Source organism: Solanum stenotomum, chromosome 8 (assembly GCF_019186545.1).
Source record: "Solanum stenotomum isolate F172 chromosome 8, ASM1918654v1, whole genome shotgun sequence".
Classification (NCBI taxonomy): Eukaryota; Viridiplantae; Streptophyta; class Magnoliopsida; order Solanales; family Solanaceae; genus Solanum; species Solanum stenotomum.
Genome location: NC_064289.1, coordinates 47,191,830 through 47,207,603, shown reverse-complemented (window position 1 = coordinate 47,207,603; position 15,774 = coordinate 47,191,830). Strand labels below are relative to the sequence as shown.

General features: G+C 31.0%; 1 protein-coding gene across 1 annotated transcript; it reads right to left on the bottom strand.

The window, feature by feature from the left end:
- Window positions 1-5,134: 5,134 nt before the first annotated feature.
- Window positions 5,135-11,820, bottom strand: LOC125875138 (probable gamma-secretase subunit PEN-2). The gene is made up of 2 exons (XM_049556230.1): window positions 11,437-11,820; window positions 5,135-5,513 (listed from the first exon to the last, which is right to left on the bottom strand). Exons 1-2 carry the CDS (start codon window positions 11,720-11,722, stop codon window positions 5,353-5,355), a joined length of 447 nt encoding a protein of 148 aa, XP_049412187.1. The 5' UTR covers window positions 11,723-11,820; the 3' UTR covers window positions 5,135-5,352.
- Window positions 11,821-15,774: the final 3,954 nt, after the last annotated feature.

Genomic DNA, 15,774 nt, shown 5'->3' with positions numbered 1-15,774 from the left:
GCAGGCGTTATAACAATGAGGGCTCTTTGCCCAAGTGAAGAAACTCACACGTGGCTTTCGGACTCGCAGTGGGCTTTGCTTCCTCTGTTGAAACATGTAAAAAAATACGCCTGTTGGCCTTGTTAATAATTATTCTTTCGGTCCAACAATATTTGTTCATTATAGACTTTGCATATTCTTAAAAAATTATAAATAAGAAAGATAATTTTACTATATCATAATTAATTATAAGGATAAAAAGAAACTAAGTGTAAAATTATATATTGATTTCATAAAGCAAACAAGTATTGTTGAACATCCCAAAATAGTATATTGAACAACTATTGTTAGACTAAGGGAGTAATGATATTTGACATACTCCTTCCGTCTCATATTAATTGATCATCTTACTAAAAATAATTGTCGCATAGTAATCGTCCACATTACTAAATTAAGAAAACACTAATTAAAATTTTCATGCATTAACCTTGCAATTAATTCTTTTTTAAAGTGTTCACATTGTTTGTAAAATTCTCAAGAAGTTTTTTAAAGGGTGAATTAGTAAAATTATCTTCTTATTTATGATTTCTTAATATGCATGTAAAAGAACAAAATGATCGATTAATATGGGACGGAAGTAATACATAAACGTTCTCTTTAACTTGGCATTAGTTGTCATATGTGCCCTTCAATTTTGAATATATATGAGTAAATATTTAAATTTGTATAAAATTGAATAGTAGACATACACATTCTATGTGGCATTATTTAGTAGGACGTCTTGTAGGACTGCAAATTGTCAGGTAGGATGCCACATATGATATGTGTCTATTTGTCCAATAGTATACAAGTTTTAGCATCTACTTATGTACACTCTAATTTGAATGGTATAAACGTCAATTGAAACTAAGTTAAAGGATATATATATATAATATAATATAATTGGTAGCTATAATTTAGATTAAATGGAAAAGAGTAGGAAAAAAATATTCTTAAACTCTGAAATTGAATAAAAACATATATTAGCATGGATAAATGGTATGTACCAGTTCTCAGAACCAGAAACAGGAAGATCAACATCAATCAAGAATAACATGTACACCGAATTAAAACTTATATAACAAAGATGACTGAATATGACCACTGCATATAACAAAGATGGTATAACCATCGTTATGGTGTAAAACTTATATTTAAGTTTAGGGGGTTCTTTCTTATCACACAAGACTATAGAGGTATACCTTCATTTCATTAATGTCACCCCAATGCGGTGTATGACATCATTGTCGATATTTCCACTATCATAAATTACGGACCCAAGATACTTAAAACTTTCTCTCTTTAAAATATTATTACAAACCTTAATTTTACATCCACTTCATTCAATACAACACTGAATTTGCACTCCAAATATTTCATTTTGGTCTTACTCAACTTGTACTCGTTGAACTTTAGAGTTTAGCTCCAAATGTCCAACCTAGCATTAACTTTGTTTAGTGTCTCCTCAATCAATACTATGTCGTCAACTAAAGGTGGCAATGGAGTGGGACGGGTGCGAAGTAGGGCGGGTTTAAGCATATGCGGGACAGGCGGGTTGGGATAAATGTGGTTGCGGGACGGGGTAAAATTAAAAAATACATAATTTATGTGGTGCGGTGCGGGTGTGGAGTTAGGGCAGAAACAACTTTAGAAATCAGAAGCTACCCTTAATGTGATCCGAAAGATCTTGCTAATTAATGTGATTACTTTTTGCTATTGGAAGTTAGCAATTTTTATTTTATTTTTGTAAGTTGTCTAAATAATGATAACAATAATCTCTTATAAATGTATTAGAGGGGCATGACCTGTGCTTGAGTACGGGCCCAATATTTTACACTTCAAAGTGATAAGACGTATAAAGATACACAGTTATAAACATTTGCAACTATATATTGATGCAAAACTATGTTGAACAAATACTTAAGTTTACACAAAAATACACTTTCATATATGCATTTTACATATTCAAAATAATATAACATCAATAATCCTTGTCTACAAATATGTTTGTCTCAATAGTTTGGTCAAAAATGTCCCTATTGTTATTTAATGGGTTAAAATTGCATCATTTTCAAATAAATATATTATTTACTTAATGGATCAAATTCATAATTTACTTAATAATCTATGTCACTTGATCCATGTGTTAAAATAAATTAAATAAGGTTTACTCTAATTTTAGTCATTGTACAAATAATTGCGGCCTTTACACCCAATTCACAAAGAGAACACCATTGCACGAACAAGAAAACAAAAATCAAATTGAGAATGTCAGGTAAGATTTTTCCGCTGACCTCTATTTTCTTTTGTATGCATAGATTGATTGTTGCATAGAATGTCAGGTAAGATGTATATAAATATATATTAACCCTAAAATAAATAACATATATTGGACTTGTGCTAATATGGACTCTATAGCTAATTTTAATAGGGATTTTTACATAAATAATATATTTTATTTGACTAATTACGATTTTAAGTGTTACTTTATTTTTATTACCATATATGACATAATTTTAGCTTTAATAACCATTTGATATAAATATGTATTGAAGTTGTATTAAAATTGTATTAAAGTTGTATCAAAACAATATTGAAGTTGTATCAAAATTGTTTTAAAGTTGTATCAAAACTGTATTAAAGTTGTATCAATATTGTATTGAAAGTTGTATCAAAACTGTATTATTATTATTGTAGAACAAATGTAATACATTTCTAACAATGTAAACTAATTTAAATAGTATCAGGATGTTTGAAATTCACATATAATACTTGTAATATATTTGTATAAAAAATGTTTTAGTTGTATATTAGGCGAAGTTCTAAGAAATTGTATTAAAGTTGTATCAAAACTGTATTAAATATAAGCATTTGGTGGTCTGATGGTGATGATTTATCAAAAAAGAGGTGAAGCTCTGAAAAATCTGTATTAAAATTGTATAAATATAAACGATAGTTATAACACAATTCGAATCATACATTAGTATAAATTTTAAAAATGTAAACTAATTTAAAGTATCAAAATGTTTGAAATCACATATAATATTTCTAATTATATTAAAAATATTTAAGTTATATATTCACTAAATGTACAAAATAGAAAGATGAACAGAGAAAAAAAAAAGGAGAGAGGGAGAAAGAGAAAACAAAAAAAAAAGAATTAAAGAGAGTGAAACGAAAAAAATAAAAAATAAATAAAGAGAGTGAAAAACGAGAAAAAAAAAAGAGAGTGAAAAACTGGAAAAAAAAAAAGAAAATAGGAGGGAGAGAGAGCCAAAAATGTCATAAATGGTAAAATACATTATATTACTATAAATGATAATTATGAAAACGGAAAAGGGTCATATTTGCCCCTGTACTTTTAGAAAAGGGTCATATTTATCCTTCGTTACACTTTTTTGATATATTTGCCCCCGCCATTCAACTTTGAAGCCATATTTACCCTTCATCCGTTAAATCTCCTTATTCCCACATAAATTTACCTATGTGGCACCTACGTGGAATTCATTTTCTCCTAATTAAATCTAAATATTATTTAAATTATTTTAACTCAGCCCACACGATTAAATCCTTTCCATTGACCAAAATAAATCCAACTTTGATTCCTCTGCTTAATTTTTCTCCATGGGCGTTTTATACAACAAACATAAAAAATTATATATATCCTTTTTCACATCATACACCAATAAGATTAAGAACTAATACAATTTTTAACATTTAATCCAATAATTTTTTGTTAAGTACATCCAACTTTTATCTTTAATCTCGATTTGATTAAAAAATAGGTAGAATTTTTACAAACAATCTACACGTGCTCTATTTTTTCGATTGTTTTAGACGGTGGAGAGGGTGATGTGAAGTTCAACAATGGAGATGGAGGATTCAAGTTGGTTTCTGGTGGCTACAAGATTGTTACGCGGTGGTTATTGATGGAGAAACGGGGATGAGATGAGACTAAATTCGACACAACTACTAGAAAACTTCTATATATCTAGATTATTTAATGTTGTTCAGAAATATATTTATTTGGTGGATTTGATTTGATTGTTCAAGGGTGGTGTTTCAGTTTTTCGGTGGTGGTGAAGATCTGACGAATTAACGGTGGTTTAAGATTTTTTTTTTTGGGATGATCGGACCTATTTGGTGGTGGAGAGACGAAACAGATTACCATCTCTAAACTTCTATGTTCTCTAGTATTCCTCTCCAAACTTCCAAATTAATCAATGGAAGTTTAACAAAATTGTGGGCAATTAAAATTTAAATAATGTTTTAGATATATGTAGGAGGAAATAAAATCCATGTAGACATAGGTAATTTATGTGGGAATATGGAGATTTAACGGATGAAGGGTAAATATGGCCTCAAAGTTGGATGGTAAGGGTAAATATATCAAAAAAGTATAATGAAGGGTAAATATGACCCTTTTCTAAAAATATAGGGGCAAATATGACCCTTTCCCGTTATGAAAATAATATATACTCCATCTGTCCTTAATTACTTGTCCACTTTTCTTTTAGTTGTCCTTAATTACTTGTCAATTTTGACTAATCAAGAAAGGACAATTTTTTTTACTTATTATACCCTTAATTAATTACTTTGAAAAAGGTAGAACTTCTTGAAAATCTTAAGTTTTATAATTCATCTTCATAATTAATAAGAATAATTCACTATGATAATTGTTTTCTTAATAAGTGTATCAATTCAAAAGTGGACAAGTAATTAGAGATAGAGGGTATTGTTTATGTAAAATGACCATTTTAATATAGGAGGCTAGAATAACTTAAACTCTCTCCATCATCTACTCTTACATTTCCCATATCATCTACGGTTACATAGTAAACATCGTCAAAGAAAGCAGCCATTCATATTATGCTATTACATTTATGAATTAGTTCAATATTGGAAAAAGATGAACTAGGACCAATTGTGCTAACTGGATCCAGTGAATTTTGAAATTATCATTTTTTACCTCATATTTTAAATTCAATTGGAAGCATCGATAAGTTGTGTCCGATAAGAAAATAGGTCGTCAGGTTTTCTTTTATATACCTAAGATAACGGTGAAGAAGCCTATGAAGAAACTACTGAAATAATAAAATCTAGATCTGACTAGCCAAAATGACAACTTTCAAGCTACAGCCTGCAATGTATACCTTTGGGTTTTGCATACAATTGAGTTCAAAAGGTGCATATCTTCCCTGGTTTCCTCACTACTTAATAGAATCATGGTAACTGTCTAACTGAGATATTCCAGTCTCTCAGTCTTTTTCAAGGGAAGTATATATACAAATCTTGTGTCTACGAGGTTTGACCACAAATGAATGCAATAAGTACCTAAATCCACCCCGTCAACCCATATTTCTCAGCAACGTTGTACATTACTAGCTTGTCCCACGCATGACCAAATAGACCCTCTCCTCCAATGGAAAAGGTAAGAGCCCAACTTGAGAGGATAACAGCAAACACCGTGAAACCTATTGCTGACCTGACAACATCTACAAATCATAGTTTTCAAAACTCAATATTAGACAAGTGCTTGCAGGCCCAAGTTAAAATGATAACTCATAACAGTAAACACCATGAAACCAATTGTTCTAAGCTCTCATAAAAGCAAACACCATGAAATTCACCTAACATCTATAACTCAAAACATTCTAAAACCTAAACGAATAGAGACTGTAATACGCCCAGTAGATTAAAGTAGAGATAGCTATATAAGAGTTATCGGAGTCGCCAAGGATGTCATGAAACCTAATTCAGACACACACAAGTATAATTTGGAATTGTGGATGCCATCAGTGACATCCGGAGAGGTATTCACCTCTTAAATAGGCATATAATATTCTTCAGATGAAGCAAATAAAAAAAAACACTAATATAAAAGAGAAGTAGAGCACAATATAAATGCGCACACACACACACATTGTTGCCAATTTGGAGAAATTTTGTAACTCTCTCATCAATAAAGTGGAGTTCTGATCCCGTTGTTTTTACTCATCACATTGTAGAGGTTTTTCCACATTAAAATTTCAATGTTCGATATTTTGTTCTCACCAGACAAGGAGAGGATTTAGTGCCTGTTTGTTTTTACTCCGCTGTGTGAACCACACCTTTTCAAACACCAATAATTTGTACCAAAGCTTTGGTTCGAGATATCTATATTGTGGTGGAAATTCTTTTTTGAAACTGGTAACATGACTATATTGTGGTGGAAACTCACTAAGGGTTCCTTAATTGTGGCTCATGGTCTGTACTAGACTACGATTTCTACTGATATGATGAATGCAATTGAGAGTGTAATAACTCTTCAACGTTATGGCATAAGAGGCTTAGCCAGATTATAGAGAAAGGACTTGATATTCTGGCAAAGAAGACATTGTTGTCAGCTTTCAAGAGTGCTAAAATAGAAAAGTGTCAGCACTACTTAGCTAGAGAACAAAATAGAAATGTCTTTCAAATATCATCTCCTCCAAGAAATACGTAACTCTGAAGTCGGAAGAAGAAAAGAAGTCTAACCAATACGTATTTCTTCTTTTCTTCTTCCGACTTCAGAGTTACTTAGCTAGAGAACAAAATAGAAAAGAAGAAATACGTAATGGTTAGACTTTGAAGTTGCCAGCAAAGTCTCGTTGGTCGACGGAGAAGTCTAGTCGTGTTGACTGGTTGGAGTCACAGTCGAGGTCTAAAAGTGCAACTGTGCAAATTTGGAAAGAAAACCCTAAAATTACCATTGAACTTTTAAAATCCTAAATTGGTAGTCTTTTTTTAAGAAAATACAAAAGGCAACGCCTTTCTCGCCATAGGCGTCGCCTTTTGAAGATCGCCTCGCTACAAAGCTAATAGGCGATAAAGGGTTGCCTCTCCTCTCCTCTCGCCATTGGCGACGAGGCAATCACTTTTCACAACACTTATAATTGATCTAGCAAACTTTGGGGTCAGTGTCTTGAAGACTAAAAATCAAGTGTTGGGTGTCTTTAAGCAGTTTCAGGCATTCAGTGAGCAAGAAACTGGGAAAGAAGCTAAAGTGTTTTCGTGCTGATAAGGGTGGTGAGTATTGTTGACGAACATCGCAAGCAACAAGGTATCAACAACAAAAGACTTCTCAGCTTAATGGTTTGGCAGAGAGGTAGAGCACAATATATAGAGAAAGTGCAGATGAAAATAAATCTGACCAGCCAGCTTCTTTTGGCAATTCATGATTTCTTTCTTATTGGATTAAGCTGAAATTTGAACCAAGTGTTGCCAACAACTTGGTCCTCCATTAGAAACTAGAAGAGCAAGATTTGGAGTCATGTAGCTCTATATTTTTAGAAAGTGAACAATAGCTACTCTCAAATTGCTATAGGAAACATCCTTCTCATACCAAACTTCGCTTGGAACATCACTCTTGAAAGCAATAGCAAAATATAGGTTAATAACATGTGCAACGATTAATAAAGCATCACCCCAAAAAGAACCTGACAACTTTGCTTCAAAAAGCAAACATCTAACTCTTTTCATCAAGGTCTTATTCATCCTCTTTGCCAAACAATAAACTGAGGAGTTTTAGGAGTCTTCTGGTGGTTGATACCTGTTGCTTGCAAATTCGTCAAACAGTCCACAATATTCATTGTTATCCGTACGAATACACTTCAACTTCTTTCCTATTTTCTCTCTCAACACTCTTAACTAAGCCTGGAACTACTTAAAGACGTCCAACACTTGGTCTTTAGTCTTCAAGACATAGAACCAAAGTTTCCTTGAACAATCACCAATAAAAGTAGCAAAGTTAAGTGCACCACCCAAAGTAAGGTCTTCATTGGACCACATAAATCTGAATGCACCAACTCAAGCAGTTTTATCTTTCTTGAAGGAGGATAAGACTTGAAAGATTGTTTTCCAGACAAGCAGAGCACACTTACCTAATTTAGCACTTTTGAAATCTGACAACAATTTCTTCTTGGCCAGAACATTAAGGGTCGTTGGTAGGGTGTATAAAAATAGTGTTGAAGAGAATGCATTAGTAATGCTGGTATATGTTATGCTAAGATTATTTCTTATTCACTCTTTGATTTGGTATATTAAAATAACATGCATTTCTTTCTTTTTTTATAAAAAATTATATGTTCATAAATATACCCTTCACAAATATGGTGTAAATAATGTAGAAAAGGTTCTCAGAGGCGATTGTGTCTTTAACTATACTAATGCATGCATTTGAACTCCTTGCATTACTAACACAATGATTCGTCATGTATTCGTTATACATAGCATAATACTCTCCATAATACATAGGTTGAAAAAGTATATCAAATAAGGTATTAGTAGTACACAAAGCTAATGCATGCATTATATTTTTCTAATGCATCCTACCAAACAACTCCTAAGTCCTTTCTCACCAAAATGAAGCATTCATTACAAGTTGTGTAGTCAAAGCTAATAAAATCACTAACCCCAAAACAATAATTATTTTCTACACGCATATTTTTTCAAGCTTTCTCTAGCAAACTAGTTTCAAATTCATCTATTTCATTCTTTGGAAAAGGGTCAAATATACCCCTGTACTATTGGAAATAGTCTATATATACCCTTCATTATACTTTTGGATCAAATATACCCATACCGTTATACTTTTGGATCAAATATACCCTTGCCGTTATATTTTGGCACATATATACTCCTAATTTTAATGGAGGGACACATGTCAACTTAAGATTCAAATAACCCACCCCAATTTTAAATACCCAATTTCTTTAAAATCCACCCATTTAACCCATTTTCTTTGATGACCCACCTTGAACCAAACCCATTTTCTCTATCTAAAATTTCTATTAAAATCAACACTCAACCACCACAAAGTTCACTGTGAAACTCAATGAGGAAGTGCTTGCGGGAGTTCGGGGAAGGGCTAGTTATACTATAGAAGTTAACTAGGGCATCTAGTTGAGACATAGTAACTACAAGAACTTCTCCTCATCATTGATTCATTAGCTTGAAACTCATCTCTATCCATTAATATTTCTTTTCTCTATCTAACTTTGAAGCAAAAACTAAGAAAATTAGTGTAGTGAAATTGGGAATGTAGAGCAAATTACTGCATTATTACTGTTAGTTTCTTATCCACCTTGATGCAAAAATTTCCCTAAAAGTTACAATTAGCAAAATTGAAAAATCAGCAAAGAGTTCATCATAAAATTTCATGTGATCTTCGTGCCATTATTCAATTAGATGGTATAAGCTTTTCACTTCTTCCTTGAGTTTCAAGGTGAGCTTTGGTCGTGCTTGAGTGCTGATTTTAAAGGAAATATGGAAATGGATTTGTTTTATTTTTAATCTAAGGAGAAATCAGATCCAATTAAGAAGCAATCCTAACCAGAATGATTCAGGCCCGGATATCTGGATTCAGAAATCCATAACCAAAAGCAAACTTGGCCGAGTGTGCATTGTGTTTTTGCGCTTCGTCCATAGGACCTTCGATCAATATCAAAACTCAGCACTCAGATTACCCCAAACAAAAACAGATACTAGACATGATTTTTTACTGAAAATATGAATAGTTGTTTAATCGAAGTAAACAAAAGAGAAGATTTTTGATTTGGTTCAATGTGGGTCACCGGAGGAAATGGGTGGGTTTCAAAGGAATTGGGTATTTAAAATTGTAGGTGGGTTATTTGATTCTTGAGTTGACATGTGTCCCTCCGTTAAAATTAGGGGTATATATGTGCCAAAGTATAACGGTAGGGGTATATTTGATCCAAAAGTATAACGAAGGGTATATATAGACTATTTCCAATAGTATAAGGGTATATTTGACCCTTTTCCCTTCATTTTTTCATATAAGTAATAATATTTTTTAGTAATGCTTGCTATACACTCTTAAGTTATGCCCCAGTTACCGTTGTTTAACTTCTCAAACTAGTGCCCTAAAATCTGGCTAACCACCCTAGAAGATAAAAAATGGTACAACTTATAACCTCTGGGGAAATGACTTATCATCCAACTAAATTTAATTTGTTTTCCATGTAAACATAACCATCCTAGGAGAAAGAGGGTATATAACACCTGGAAAATGTTTCAATTTTTTCTTTTGAGATAATCATCTGTAAAATGTTTTGTTATCCAGCTAAACATAATGCAGACAGCTGTAAAAAGTCTCTACATTTAAACAAAGAAGTCAACTCCACAACATGGATGACATTTGATTTATATTTCTTGAATATCAAGCACTTTTTGGTCATCACTCTTAACATTAACTTTGTTACCAACAAATTGATTTTTAGTATCTAGTGATTGATTCGAAGTACCAGGTATAATGAATATTACTTTAGCATCTCAAAACTTAAAGACCCCTTTTCAGCAATCCTGCCCCCTGCCCCAGGCCTCAAAGGTTGTGAACTTCTCACCTACCTTGTGTAATTGTTCAATAAGCTTCCTAAATCTATTGAGCTAGAGGAGTTTATTCCAGTTTTGACTATCTAAGTATCTATTGCCTTAATAATGCAATCAACAAGTACCACATCAACATAACCCTATCAAATATACATCACATCAGACTAAACGAGACAACCAGATAAGATGTTTTACAGTAACAATTACCTTCATGAGTTCATTTTCTCATATACTAATATTATTCCATATGAGAAATAAGTGAAAGGTTTAACAAAACTTGCAGCAGCACAAAAGTAGAAGCAAGAATTAACATAGCATGAAAAGATTCAATGATCAGAATGAGATCCGAATGGTAAGGTTTATCTTTACTATCTCATGGCTGATCCACATGACTGCTGGTTCTAGCTTACCTAATACATAACAACACAAATAGGACACGTCTCCCTTCAGTAACATAATGCCGAAGCTGACCAAATTAACCCCAAAAACCCAAAAGCAAATAGTACACTCATGAAAACAGTAGAAGCATATAAGTTCACATTCCATCCCAATTAATTTGGCGGCAATTACTTGAGAGAGTCGAACAATATTCTTTTCCAACTACATTGTTGTAAATTTTTTGTTTATCTATGAATTTGAATTTGATGCACTTTAAGTAAAACAACAAAAACAATAACAAACCCCGTGTAATTACACAAGTGGCTGTGGGGAGGATAGTGAGACCCCTCAACTCAAATAAAGAAGAAGAAGAAATTCTTTCAAAGAAGTTTTGGAAAAAGAAAATACAAAAATGAAGAAGACTAAGGAAATCATTACACAGGAATCTGAAAGTTAATGTGGTTATAGGTATTCATTTTGTTAGAAAAACATATCATGTCCTATTTCATACAATTAGATGAGTTCACCCTTAAACTCGAACCCTTCAATTTTTTTTGGAACAGTTGGGAAATGCGCGTTAACATTGGGGTTATTCAGATGGATTTCTCCAGACAAATTACGCAATGCGTCTCAATTATATAGAGGTTTTAACCAAAAGTATAAAGGACTTACATCGGCGGAGATCTGGATGATAATAGGAGCTAGGACGACGAATAACAGGCCAAAAGTATAAGCAATTGACAGCCCAAAGCCAAGGAAGAAGTAGAAACCCGAACTTGAAGAATCTACGCGCGTGATCGACGGACTCCTGCTCCGAGAGACCCAGTGGTCCGTCTACTGTCGGCCAGTCAACTCTTAGCGGATTCCGGTGGGTCGCGACCGAGGAATTCATACTAATTGCTGCAGAAGGGGCGGTGGAGATGATATTATGAGTAGGATTGGAGGGAGCCGCCTCCATGTCCTGATCGGAAAAGTTGTAACCCGATAGATAGATACCTACAGATAGCCGTCGATTGAATTTTGACAACTGAATACACCCAACTCAGTGGACAAATTTGAGTTGGAGGTAACAAAAGAGTTTTCAATTAAAAAAAAAAAGGATAAACTATTTTATTAGTACATCACCATCATTTCTTTACTAATTTTACATTTATTTTCAAATAATTACCTACATGAGTACCATTTTTAAATATTTTATGTCATATATTATTAAAGATACAAATCAAATACTCACATCTCTTAAAATTAGAATTGATTAATTATTTTTACATTTAAACTTCAAAATTAACATTTTAATTAAAATCAAATATCTTTCTCTTAGGGAATATGAGTTAGGGTAGAACTTCAACTCTTCCTCTTTCTCCTCCCTTTATCAATAGTCACTGAAAAGAAACACTCCATTAAAATGGATGTTCTACAACTTATCAAAAAACACGTCAAACTCTTTGCCTTTGATTTTTCCACTTTCAAACCAATTCCCCACGTACCCATCATTTTTTCTCGCAAGGGGAGAAGCCTCTCGTGCGCAGAGACAATGGTTATCATTGTAAGCGGAGATTTCAAGCCCAATAAATTTATCAAAATCGACACTAACGACGGTGCCAATTACACACTCAACTAGAAACTTCACATCACTTCTCCTATCGGATCTAGACGCTATCAATGTATCTTATTAAGTGTGTGTATATATATATATATATATATATATATATATATATATATGAGATTTATGCATTATTGGAGATTTACGCATGTATTTAACACAATTTATTCAGTCTTGTACCTGAGTGTTGTCATATGTATCTGTCTTTTACCATGTCTTTATATATATATATATATATATATATAATATGCTATTACAATGTATCTGACTATTTTCGTATTCATTTGAGATACATATTTTTGAATATAAGATATGAAATTGATATTTGATACATCAAATTGTATAAAAAAGATACATGAAATTAATACTAGATACAAATTACAAATACATGAAATTAATACTAGATATTTCTATGATACATATGAATGTACTTGTATAACACTCATGTATGTAAGTGTTTAGTTTGTTGAAACATTATATATTGGTTATAGATACTTCAAATTAATGAATTTATTATTTTAAGAGTAATAAAATAAAATAAATCAAATTAATGACCAAGATATGCATATTTTTGTCTTCTATTATTAATATTAATGAATTCATCATTTCAAAGAATAGTAAATAAAATTAATTAAATATAGATACACTCCTTGATTTCCGCCTTACATTAAGGGATTTAGTTTAATTTAAATTTTCAGAATTAATTATTTATGTATTTTGAAAATCCTCAATTACTCCTGTAATTAAGAAAATTAGTTACAATCAATTAGTTTAAACAAATAAAATATGTATCTCATTTTAAAAATTTGATAGATACATGTATCTCACAAATTCAGACTCATGTATTCAACGCACGAAATATGGTAGATGAAGTAATATTCGAAAGTATCGAAAATCTTAGTACTTGGAACCTAAACTAGTGGGATTTATGTAGTTTGCCCATTAAAAAATGGTAATAGCCCAAGTCAAATCCTTCAAGATTAAGAGCCTGTGTAGTGCCGTTGAAATTAGAAGGCCAAAAACACTTCATTTGAATAAAACATATTTATTTTAGAAAAATAAGTTGTTTAGCTAATCAATAAAACAACTTTTAAGATGAACCAGAAACAACTTTTGTTTGTTGGGAACAAACTAAAAAAATATTTTCTTAAAAAGTAGAAGAAGAAACAAAAAAATATTTATTTCAAGACTAAAATATCTCTGTTATATATACGTATTTATCAATATATTTTTTATATTTATTTATTTTTGTGATGAGTTTTTCGTATGTAGTGATTTAATTTGTGAAATTATTTTTAAATATATTTTACTTGATATTTTATATATAATCTTAATATTAAAAGTGCATTAATATTTTTTTTTTCGTGATTTGACTTTCAAAAGTATTTTAAAAAAAAATTTTGCCAATCACAATCTTTTTATCAAAAGCACTTTTTAAATGAATTAACCAAACACAAATTATTTTTTTCAAAAACACTTTTCTGAAAAGTTATTTTAAAAAAGTGTTTCTAAAATTAAGTAGTTTTTAGCAATAATGTCCAACATGCTCTAAGTTAAGTATAGGGGTGGTCATACGGTCTATTCGATTCGATTCAATTTGTTGATGTTCGATTTAGTGAAAGTAATAATCAAATTGAAATTACTTCGGTTTGATTCAATTTTTTTTAAATTTAATTCGATTCGTTTCGATTTGCACTTTTCATATAAAAAAATTCTGAGATTGGCAGATTATGAAAAAAATAGAAAAAAGCATGAAAAAACAAAGATGAAATGAAAAAATAGTTTAATCTATGCAACTAACATTAGATGAATCTAAACTAAGCATCTAAAGCCTCTTTAGTATGGAGTATTTAGAATCTTGCTATTATGAAAGCAAATAAGACATCTTTAAGAAAATAAAAATCGACAAAAAATAATTAACTGGTGATATCATTGGTCTTTGACTTCGGTGGAAAAACACATTTATTTTCGTCTTACCTATGTGGGTATGTTGGGCATGAAGGAGTTGGTAATATGAGGAAAATGAAAAAGTCACAAATTACATAAATTCGATTTTTCGATTAATCAAATTTTTTAAATTTTCTTAATTTTTTATAAAATACTAGTTTTGATTGCACGTGCGTTGCACATGAATATCAAATTATGTACTAACTATTTTTAAAAATAATGTCAATAATATTAAATAAAAAATTCAATAAACAATTATAAATGGAATGATAAAGGGTAGTTCTTATGAATAGTGGATGTAAACTTTCGTTTGATTACTACTGAAAGTTGTCAAATCAACATCCGAAAAACACTTATAACTATTTATAATATAAAGTTAGATATAGATAAGATGATCTAACACTTCTCTATGACCTACAATTAAATTTATCTTTTTCCTGGCTTTTATATAATTTTTTGTCATTTTAAAATTAATTGTAATATGTAAAAATAAAAAGAGTCACTCTTAAAATCTATTAGTTACACCTCTTAAATATAATTCTCCTACCTCCCCTATACTGAATTACTTAGTTATTATTATACTATTGGAGTTCTTACTTTTAATATAATATAAATAAATATTGATATAAAATATAGAAGCTATACAAAATTGAGTGTTTTAAGAAGAAGAAAAAGAACAATAAAAAAACTTTAAAAAGTTATAGTTTAAATATGTGAGGAAACCCCTCTTTTTATAGCCAACAAAAGGTAGTGTATGAAAAATGTTTATTGTGGCTTATAAAAAAAAAGTCACAATTCTTTAGAAAAGTCACAATCCTTCAAAAAGGTCACAACTCATCGGAAAAATTCATAACTCTTTAGAAGAGTCACAACCCTTCGGAAAAGTCACAACTCTTCGGAAAAGTCACAACTCTTCGGAAAAGTCACAACCCTTTGAAAAAGGTCACAACTAATCAGAAAAGTTATAACTCTTTGAAAATGTCACAACCCTTCAATGTGAAGAAGTGTCCGCTTTTAATATAATATAATATAATATATACTAAATTTTGTATTTTAAGTTTGGGGGGAGGGGGAGGGTTATAATAATTTATTATTTAAGTTAGCTAGTTCATACTTTTAAGGTAGTATAGATAAAAAGATTGATGTAGATTTGTCTAATTTTAATTCTATATAAAATTTTAAAAAATAAAGAAAACTTTTAATCTAAGGATATGTAGAATATATAAAAATGTCTTTTAACTTTGTAGTCTTAAATTTGCCCCCCACAAAAAGAACATTCTATATTAAACTGAATAATTATAAAAATACAACAAATAAATCGGTAAATGATGAGTACTTTTTAAATCTAGTTTGGACTCTTCAAATGAGTTTTTGATCAAATCCTTTTCTCCAATAGTTTGAGGCTTTTCATAGCTTGAACATCAAGTTGTAGTTTATGCAACATAAAGTCATTAAACTTC